The sequence below is a fragment of the Pseudopodoces humilis genome, chromosome 11, assembly GCF_049639895.1.
Source record: "Pseudopodoces humilis isolate 2021_Gansu_Grassland_sample_001 chromosome 11, ASM4963989v1, whole genome shotgun sequence".
Lineage (NCBI taxonomy): Eukaryota > Metazoa > Chordata > Aves > Passeriformes > Paridae > Pseudopodoces > Pseudopodoces humilis.
This window is the reverse complement of record NC_142210.1, coordinates 4,606,660-4,616,854: the sequence shown is the minus strand read 5'-3', so window position 1 is coordinate 4,616,854 and position 10,195 is coordinate 4,606,660. Positions and strand designations below refer to the sequence as shown.

The 10,195-nt window shown below is 49.0% G+C and overlaps 1 protein-coding gene across 2 annotated transcripts; it reads right to left on the bottom strand.

Annotated features, from left to right (window-relative positions):
* Positions 1-763: 763 nt before the first annotated feature.
* Positions 764-10,195, bottom strand: SENP2 (SUMO specific peptidase 2). Of its 2 annotated transcripts, none has more exons than XM_088061334.1 (17): positions 10,068-10,195; positions 8,816-8,871; positions 8,000-8,127; positions 7,711-7,777; positions 7,366-7,444; positions 6,596-6,725; positions 6,366-6,469; positions 5,868-5,956; positions 5,189-5,246; positions 4,085-4,148; positions 3,585-3,728; positions 3,292-3,423; positions 2,740-2,943; positions 2,556-2,635; positions 1,797-1,881; positions 1,453-1,548; positions 764-980 (listed from the first exon to the last, which is right to left on the bottom strand). In XM_088061334.1, exons 1-17 carry the CDS (start codon positions 10,193-10,195, stop codon positions 903-905), a joined length of 1,722 nt encoding a protein of 573 aa, XP_087917460.1. In that variant the 3' UTR covers positions 764-902. The 2 variants fall into 2 exon arrangements, with proteins under 2 accessions (XP_087917460.1, XP_087917459.1); XM_088061333.1 differs by lacking the exon at positions 10,068-10,195 and adding an exon at positions 9,617-9,861.

Genomic DNA, 10,195 nt, shown 5'->3' with positions numbered 1-10,195 from the left:
GCCTGAGCCTGCTCTCTGTTGTCTTCTTTGGAGTCCCTTCTGGTGGTCGTGGCTGGGAGTTCCTCCCTGGTGCCCAATTCCCTGCTGCCAGGGAGGGAAGGGCTGCATGTGGGGCTGTAGGCATTGCCAGGTGTGGTTTTACCCTGGGACCTGGGAAGTGTTGCCATCATGCAGCCACCTCTCCCTCCCTGCACATCCCTGGGCGGAAGAGCCAGTGGGGAAAGGTGCCCACTGGGGTTGGGATGGCCTCTGGGGGCAGGGCGAGGGATGCTGCTGCCAGGTGCCACCCTGAGGGACCATCCCTTCCATGAGCCCCAGAGCTGGGCTCTTCCCTCCCAGCCCTCCAGCACAGGAGAGTGGCTCTGGTGGCACCTGGGATAGTCAAAACTGCAGCCCCAAACAGTGAGAACCCAAGAGACAGGGTAAAGGACACCTAAAACATTCCCAGCTGCTGCATCCTCATGCTCAGATCTTCTACCTGCTCAGGGATGATTAATTATCCCTGATTAATTATTTGTAAGGATTAAACATGAGTTTCTTTGGAATTGTTCATCCTTTGGAGAATCTACCCTGAGTTTGTGACAGATTGAACCAATCACTGAAAGCAGAGACAGACAGCTCCTCTGCAGCTTGGCTGGGATCTTGTGGGTCTTTGGGTCAGGAGCAGCACAGGGCTGTCTGTCCCCACAGCCAGCAGGAGAGGAGACAGCCCCTGTTCTTCTTCAGATGGGGAGCAAGTTAGAAACCACACAGAGACACCAAATCAGTTTTCAATTAAAAAATAAATTACTCTATTAACAAGTCACATTCCCATACAGTAAGGCTCTTACATAAGTTAATATTATCTCATATTACCTAAACAATAAGAAATAAATACTACTCTTTTGCAGAACAGTGTTTTCCTAACAGTGCATGTCTCCCAGCAGCTGCTGATGGATTATTTCCCACACCATCTTCCTGCGGAAATAAGGCATGTGCTCCTGAAAAGAAACAGGAAAAATCCATCACACAGAAAGCCAGGGGAGAAAGAGGCAGGAAATCTCCATTAAAACCCAGGGAATTCTTGAATGGGAAGCTGCTTCTGAGCACCTGCCATTTGGGTACAAGGTGGGTTTCACATGAGGATGACACAACCACCCAACAAAACCACATCTCTTTACAGGGACATTTATTAAAGTCACTGCATCAGAAAGTAACCAGGGGCTGAGCTGAAGGGTGAAACCTGTTTCACCAAGAGATACAAAGGCCACTGGCTGCAGCAGCCTGGCTGGATGGAATGAGATGGTCTTTAAGGTTCATTCCAACCCAAATCACCCTGGGACCCCACACTTCTGTGCTCTTGCCCAAGAAGCAGACACCAGACACGAGGAACAAACCCTCAGCCCCTGCCCCAGCTGCTGTGCAGCTTCCCTGGCTCTGGGAAAGGCTGGAGTTGTTTACACCTCCTCTCACCGGGGTGAAGATGATGGGTTTGTCTCTGGAGATGAAATCAGCAAATTTGCAAACAAAAACTCCACAGTCACTTCCATTATTTTGTTGAGGGATTTCCTGAGGAATACAAAAACATGGAGAATTTTTATCTGTCTTGAAAGAGCAGCGATTTGGTCATAGCACACATTACCCACACCTACTCCTGAAAACCTATTTCCATAATCCATTTACCACTCCCAAACTCAAGGAATAGCCCCAGTTAACTGAACATCATCTCCCTCCTCTGCTTGCCTGGAAACTGTTAAACCACCCTCTGTGACAAGGAGTTCTAGCTCCCATTCCAAATCCAGGCATTGCTCCCATACCTCTGTGCCCATGCTGTGAAGGGTCCACTCAGAAGCAGTCAATTCAATGTTTCTTTTTTCCCTGCTTTCCTCTTCCAGGTATTTTCTGGTGAAAACAACACAAAAATCACACTTTTCATCTCCCCAGTTTAGGGCAACAACAAGAAGCTGTTGAAAGGTGACAGGAAAATAAATCACAGTGAAATGCCAGAGGATCCTCACAGCAGTGGGTTTAAGGAACATGGAATAAAAATCCCAATCTTAGAAACACAGTGAGAGGCTGTGAGCAGAGCTCCCCAGGGCCCAGTGTGGGGCCCAGCCCTGGGTAATATCTTTACCCATGAGCTGGACGAGGGGATTTGGCGCCCTAAGGGCCTCTGTAGGTGACACCAAGTTGGGTGGAGGGCAGAAAGACTCTGCACAGGGCTCTGGTCAGTGCTCTAGGCTGGTCAAAAGGTGAGGATCGGTCATGGGTTGGACTCAATGATCCTGGAGAGCTTTTCCAACCTCAGTGATTCTGGGAAATGTCTCTGTGGGGCTGCTCTCCTGCTCTCACCCTACAAAGCTGCTGGATGAGGGGCTTTTACTGACAAAGACATGTCAGGATGTACAGCACATGTGAAAACCTGCAGCTCTGACACTCCAGAGGATTCAAAACACTGAGCAGAACAGAAGAGGTATGAAGTGAGGAGCACCATGGGACAGGGGCAAAAACACTTCATGAAGGGAGGGGAAAAGGCCTCAAAAACCACCAAAAGGGATAAAAAAGCAGCTACTCACAAGACAGTTTTACAAATGTGGTCTCCTTTCTGTCCCAAGGAGTCAAAGTATTTGATGGTTTTCTCTCGGAGGTCTACGACCTGGGATAAAAGCTGACTTAGACAAAGCACACCCCAAACACTAAAGGACTTTGCTTGCTAGTTTAGTTCTCCCCATCCCTAAATAAAAAGCTAGTTTGACTTACCAGCAGTGTCCAGTGAGTTCTGAGGTGAACAGGCACCAAGATGACATCGTGCTCAAAGATATCCACACCTTTGGTCCATTTCTTTACTCCCTTGTGGCTTGTAGAGCTTAGCTTGGAATAAAAGAAGGTATTAAAAGCATAGACTGCTGGATATCCTTCCTTCTTGCTTCTTTCCACCAGAAGACTCATGTAGAAATTCATGATCTGGAGCAGAGAGAGGAAAAGTGAGATGTGAAATAAGACACTAAATTAAAAAGACAGCAACATGTCTTTGCTGGTCACCCTTGAGCTAAGAGAAGTCCAGCTTGGCAGCTTTTGCTCCCAGAATTTTACACTGGGAGACTTGTGCTGCTGGTTAAAGCCCCCACACCCACTCTGATAACCCAGACTGACTCCTGGGAGCTGCATCATCCAAGTGAAAGCTTCCAGAAACACCAGCCCACACAGTACCCAAAATGAGTCTACAGCTATTTCTGGGCTCTGCAGTGGAGCTCCTGGAAGACTCCTGTGCCCAGGGAGGTGAGATTTCCCTGCAAGTGCAGGATGCCATACCCTGTCATTGAGCCAGCCCAGGGGCTGCAGGGTGCAGATGTCCTCACGGGTGACACTGAGCTTGAAGGCTCTGCTCAGGATATCATCGGGCTCACCGCTGTCAAAGGCAGCAGAGATCTCGCTCTCCATGGCCTGCAACAAAGCATTCAGTGGGGAAGGGCTCATGGAACAGCCCCCACAGCACAGCAACAGCCCCCCAGAAGGCCAAGTGCAGCTCCAGTGCCAGAGCAAGGAGCCTTGCAAGGCCTTTGCTGGACCAGGCACAGCACTGGCTTGCTGCTGAGCACAGGTACCTCTGTCAGTGGAGCCAGGTCATCTACTGGCTTTCCTGGGCACGGCAGTGGCTCGCTGTCCACAAAAAAGAGGTCTTTGGACAGCACAGGCGTCACATGGAACTGGAATAACTTTCCTTGGAGGACTTTGGCTTCACGCTGGCCCTGCCAGGGACAAGGACAGGAAGTCAGAGAGAAGCACAAGGGGTTTGCTGGGGGACAGGGCAGAGAATCCTGCAAGAAACTGGGAGGGGTTGTGGAAACACATCCCAGCAGCAAACCCCAAAGTCACCTTTGAGTGGTGACTGCATTCCAAGTGTGTCCAGAGAGGCAGGACTTTCCTTGGGCTTGGATTAACATCCAGGACCCCAGCAAAGCCTCCACATGCAGGTATCAAGGTGAGACCAAGGTAAGTATTTCTGATTTCTACACTTCAAATTTTATTTTGGATCTCAATCCTGAGCAGAGATGAGTTATATTTTCCAGAAAACAAAGTGAAGCAATGACTAACTCAAGCTTACCACTGAAGCAGCTTGTTTGTCTCGTTTTCCCTGTCCACGAGAGTCTTCTGGTGGTGTGTAGTAGCTGTCAGGAGAAAGAGAAGTGAGCTGGATATCCACACTGCCCCATGAAATTCCCCAGAATTCACCTTCTGCAATAAGAAACACTTTTTCAAGGCTCATTCTGACACATAACAACATCTGTTTCCTTCCCCATTCCTTTTGTAGCAGTGAGACCAGGACAGATGAAGAGCTGGAAGCTTCACAAACTTTCTTCCAATGTCAGGTGCCAAACTCCTTTTGTTCTTCAGTTTTAATCTTTGGAAAACAGGGAAGCTACCTGCACTTCCTCTATCAAGTGCTTTGTGATCTCCTGGTGACAGGTGCCACTCCACCAGTTAATCCCTCTCTTCCCTTGAGCTTAGAGGACAGCGACAATTTAACTCAGGACAAATGCATAGCTCAATACAGTGCTCGTGTCTAACAGGGAAAGAGAACAGGGACCAAATCACCCCAAACCAGACCTGCCACAACCAAACCTCTCTCTGCTCCAATCTGCGCTTTCCTCTCTTGCCTGAGGGGAGGAAGAAGAGGACACCAAACTGCCACACCAAAACCCCTCCCTAGAGCTGCAGCCAAAAGCCCTTTTCCCTCCACAAGGAGCCTCCTGCACCCCCATCCTGCCACCACAGAGTCCACTGGCCCCTGAAGAGGGACAGCAACACTTCCTTTTTGGTCTCCTATCCCAACCCAAGGCATCCTGCAAGCCTCAAAAACTGCCTCAGCCCCTCCAGGCTTTACCAGCTCCTTACTCCTTTTGCTCAAGGATCCACAGGAAATGCAAAGTCAGCCCATTAATGGTGTGGCACTGAGACACTGCAAACCCAAGGACAACCTGGTGTGGTCACCACTGTCACCCCTACTTCCTTCTCCCAAAAATCACCCAGCACATCCCACAGCTGCCCAGCTGCGACAGGGGAGCTGCATGTGAGGGACAACTGGCTGTCAGCAATTCCTCAAACCAGGTGCTCCTCTCCCCCAGCACTGAGACACTGGACAGGATTTGTATTCTGGAGACTGACAGAGCCAAAAGAAACAAGAGCCGTGGTTAAAAGAGACTCTTACCTGATCATGACACCTCTCTGAGGCAGCTGGGGGCTGAAAACATCCCTATGATTGACACCTGCAGGGAAAAGCAGCAATATGAGAACAAGGAGGTGATTTCCCATTCCAGCAGCTGCACAGAGCTCTCAGTTTCTGGGTGACACCACAGACATTGCATCAGCATTTCCAACTTAGAAGTTCAAACTCTGGCACTTGCTCAGAAATCATTTCAATCCCCATGTAATCATGTCATATAGTTCAAGATATAAAAGAGCAAGTGATGAAAAAGTATTTAAGTAATGAACAGGGGAAAAAAAAAATCCTGGGACAATATTAAGCATTTATTTAATTAGTTTACTTGGTTTGGTCTGCTTTTATGGAAATAGTCCTGTCTAGCATTAAAAAGGGATTAAAGTGCAGCTCTGAGGGTGCAGAGTCAAATATCACCCTCCCCTGGTACAAAAAAAAAAACCAAAAAAAATATTGGTAAACAGATTCTACAACCTTCTCCTGTGCAGTGGGGTCACATCCAGCTGCACAAACTGCACTGCTACAGTTCCAGCTCTCAAATACCATTTAAAACCACTTCTTCCCCTTCAGTAAAATCCTCAGAAACCCAGTTTAGCCAGTAATTTCCATTTGAGGAAATGCCCTGTTTGAGCTGGACATCTACCTACAGAGTGGACCAGGGGATACTCACTGGTTCTCTCTGGCACAGGTGGAGAGGCACCTCTGGATTTTTGTTCTTTCAGGGGACTCCCAGTCATCCTTGGTTCCTTGGTTTGAACTCTTTGGTGCAGCAGAAGAAAAGGACAGAGTTTTTACAGCTGATTTGTTACCAGTGCACATTATTCACTGCAGAGGACATGGCTATTTGTACACAACTGGCTAAATGAAAGCAACAGAAATATATGAAGTAAAATTAGGCTGTTTAATCCTTAACAGAACCATGCTGTCACTGGTTCCATGACCAGATGCAAAGGGCATTTTGAGTTGACATCCAGAAGTTTGGCCACCTTCAACTCAGGCACAGTGAATATACAAGTGTCAAATTTTCTGCCTCCACTATTCCAAAAAAGACTCAATTATTACATTTGACGCTGTCCAGAACTCAGAGTAGGAAAGATCAATTCTCCTCCCCTTCCACATACAAGGAGCTCATCACCAGAAAGTTAAGGGTTATTTTGCTCATAATTACTTGTTAAGTCTTCCTGGACGTGGAGAATGAAGTCTTCCAGAATATTTTTCCTTGAACAGACGCAGGAGCTCTTTGTATTTCTTATTTTCTGCTTGCTGAACATCCTTGCAGAAGGGAAGGAAAAAAGAGATTTTGAGAGGCATTCCCAGCCCTTCCTTTTGTCTCAGTCTAACTGTACAGGAACTCCACAGCTGTTTCATCCCAAAACAATTCCCTTCTCCCCAGTTTACCTCTTCAGCAGCACACAAAGGCCTCCTGGTGCCACTGACTCCCAGAGAGTTGGGACCTGGCTCCTTAATGGGGGGCCTGGGTGTGACAGGGCTCTCTGGAGCAGCTTGGATGTCGTTATTCCTGCTCGAGCTGAAAGCATCAAAGGCAGAACAAACACTACTAAAAGAACATTCCAATCTCCTGATTTATTAATTAGGTTTTAATTAGCATCTCCTGATTCAAGGAGGCACAGCAAGCTGCCCAGAACCATGTCCAGGAGGGTTTTCCAATATCTCCATGGACAGACTCCAAAACCTCTCTAGGTGACCTGTGGCAGTAGCTGAACAACCTCAGAAGGGGAAAAAAAAAATTCCTCTGGGGAAATGGAAATTCTCTGGGGGCTTTTTGGGATTTTTTTTGCTTTTGTTTGGTGGTTCTAGGATTTTTCTGTTTGCATTCCTGGTCTCAGCCTCTTCCCAAGTACAACACTTCCTCCTACCACAGGAGGTGAGAGTGTCGAACTTGTTAATATTTCTCTCATCTCTTGAGTCTATCAATTATCTGGATTTAAAGAGAAAGTTTAAAACTGGTCAAAGACAAGAACACAGCTGTCTCTCCACAGCTGGAGACCTCCCTCAGTATGGCAGCCAGGAAGAGCCCCAGAACACCCTGGAAAAATGCTGCTCTGTGGACACAAAAACAAATGTTGGGCAACACAAGAAGTTCACAGATGAAAGTGAAAGGCAAGAAACCCCTCAAAGCAGAAGTGAAGGAAAACAAGGGTTTTTACCTCACATAGGGAAATCTCTCAGCAAGAGAGCATGGTGTTTCCTCAGTCAAGCATGGGTTGGTGTCACAAGGCATTTTGTCTGTGAGAGAAGAGCACAAGCCATCAGCTACCAGTCAAGAAAACGGGAGTTTTATGAGTTTAAAAAGCTTCACCAAAGACAAATTACTTTCATTTTATCCCTCATGTTCTAATATTATTTGTGCTATGTTGCTTCAGGGTATTTTCATATTGGCAACTACATATATTTTGACTTCAGCAACCAGCCCCCAGCCTGGGCAGAGCTGCTCAGAGTCAGAGCAGCAGGAGAAAGAAATAAATGAATGAAAGACTTGCTGTCAGCCCTACCAGGTTCTGTTGTGTCCTCATCCTCTGCAGATGCTACAACTGAAGAGTCAGAAGAAACGTACACTACCTGAAATAAAAACAAGTACCAGAGTGAGCATAACCTCAAGGTGAATCCAAGCAGACACCTCCCCTTCCTGAAATTCAGCCAGCTGTGCTCAGAGCCTGTGTTTTTGCTTGGGTTGCAGCAGAAGGCAGGGGCACTGATGGCACCACTTCTGTAACACAGGCTCTCACACATGCAGGGATTGTGGGAGCTGATCCCTGAGCTCCCCTCAAAATCCTTGCTCACCTCATCTTCAGAATCAGAGAAGAAGTCTTCTCTCTCTTTAGTCTCCTGGCTTCTACTTGTGGCCTCAGGTGGCAACTTGGCAGCCACAGAAACCTCTTCGGGCTCCTTGCTAGCCCCAGAGACACATTCTGGAAAAACCACATCACCAGGCCATAAAGAATAGGACTGAAAACAGGGGTTGGGATTTCTGCTTCCACTGAAGCCCTGCCCCTCAATCCCACATGGAGCAAGTAACTCATTTCAACAAGTCAACAACAGCCCAGAAGCACCCCCACCCCATCACTGGGGATCTTGCTCCCAAATAGAAATCAGGAAGCTCCACATCCCCCATGGAACAGCAACAGCCTTGATTGAAAATGCACTTTGTGCTGCCCTGCAGGGCTCAGTGCCAGAAGAGAGCTGGGATATCCCATGCCCTGCCCCAGCCAGGATTTATCCTTGGTGTAAATACACAGCCCTCACAGGAGGGAAAAAGTTGTTCCCTGCTTCTCTTCCTGCCTTCATCTGACCAGGATCTCTGATCTTCCACTTGGTTTAAAGATCACAGAATCATTAACGTTGGAAAAACCCCATGAGGTCATCAAGTCCAACTGTTCCCAAGGCCACCATAGACCCACGTGCCCAAGTGCCACATCCATGAACAATGGGACACATCATCAATAGGCCCAGGCCCCACGAGACCCCCTCCAGCCACAAGAATGGCTCAAAAATCCTCAGTTTCAGCAGCAATTCTGAAGTACCAAATCCAGGGTTCCCCTAGGTACCCCAAACCCAAGGAAAACCAGGCATATTACACCTCTCCATGAGGGGAAATACCTGTTTTCAGCCTCTTTGCGGGAATCTCCTCAGGATCTTCCACAGGTGACAGAACACTGAGGGAAGAACAGACAGAACAATGTTTTGCAACCACAATTCAGCTTCCAGCAGGCTGATTTCCCTTCTTCACAGGGCCCAAACTTCCAAAGGTGGCTTTCCTATTTCCCTAAGATCATCTCCCAGAGAGTTGATCATCCCACTAAAGCAGATCAGGCCTCCTTTTCTCCTTCTGTTAATGCTTCCTCCTGTTTTATGTTCCTTCCTACCACCAAAATATGGCTTAATATGTAATACTTTCCTCTTTCCTCCAGGAAAGAAACACTCCAGAGGACACTAAGCCACCCAAGCTCATGTCACTACGCTGAGCTGCAAAGGAAAGTTTAAGCAGAAGAGGAAACAAAAGGTGGGAAAGCCATTCCTGATTACATCCACTCCAGCCACTTCCTGCTGAGTCAGCGCTTGGGAACAAATCCTTGAAACAATTAGCAGCCTCACCCTTTCTCAGAAGCCTAAACGCGGGGATTTTTATCAGTTGACACCATCATTAAGGCCGGTAAAAACGTCTCCTTTAGGAACAGAGCACAAAGAACGTTCCTATTTCAATTCTCGCCCCCCCCACCAAAGGCTAATTCCTTCTGAGCTGCTCCTCAGTGAAAATCACTCGTGCACCACGCGGCTCTTTCCAGAGACATTCCCTCGTCTCTCTCACTCAGGAATGGGACACTAAGCAAAGCCTCCCGGAGCAAGTTTCTCCCGGAGGGAGCAGCCGCGCTCCCCCAGAGCACAGCGTGTAACTCATACATTCCAAGGCATGGAGGTGCTTCGGCCATCACCGGCAGCAAAATGCTGAATGCCTGGGAAGGCATCCTTCTTTTATCCACTTCACATCCATATTCCATCAGTCCCCTGCAGCCAAGGCATCCCCACAGGCGGGTGTGGCCGTCCCTGCTCCTCCAGCACATCCACCCTAAAGCTGCACGCCGCTCCTCCTTCCCAAACCCGCACCAGGCAGGTGGAAAGATGGGCCGAGGGGTTCATTTGGAACACCTGGGACCCACAACCACCTGCACACCTGGGCCTGCGGACAGGCTTAAGGGGAATACCCGGGACCCACGACCACGTGAACACCTGGGATTTATCAGCAATTTCCGAGACCCACACGGGGAGCCCCGGGGGCGTGCGGACGCCGGCCGGGCCGAGCGGCGGGGCAGCAGACGGGGCGCAGGCCGGAGGCGCGGCGGGAAGGGCTGACCTGGAGAGCGGCTTCTTTCGGGGCGGCGGGTCCGGGCGCGGGGCCGGGCTGAGGGCCGGGGCCGGGGCCGGGGCCTGGCGGGCGGCGTCGCGGAGGGCGCGGAGGACCGCGAGCAGCCATTGGTACAT

What these genes read in the sequence shown, in the direction of transcription:
- SENP2 (XM_088061333.1), bottom strand. Translation starts at nt 9,777, where the DNA reads ATGTGCTGGAGGAGCAGGGACGGCCACACCCGCCTGTGGGGATGCCTT. An exon ending in TCTCTGATTCTGAAGATGAG is followed by an intron (nt 7,778 to 7,999) that starts GTGAGCAAGGAT and finishes TTTTTATTTCAG; the next exon opens with GTAGTGTACGTTTCTTCTGA. An exon ending in CTTTGTGTGCTGCTGAAGAG is followed by an intron (nt 6,470 to 6,595) that starts GTAAACTGGGGA and finishes CCCTTCTGCAAG; the next exon opens with GATGTTCAGCAAGCAGAAAA.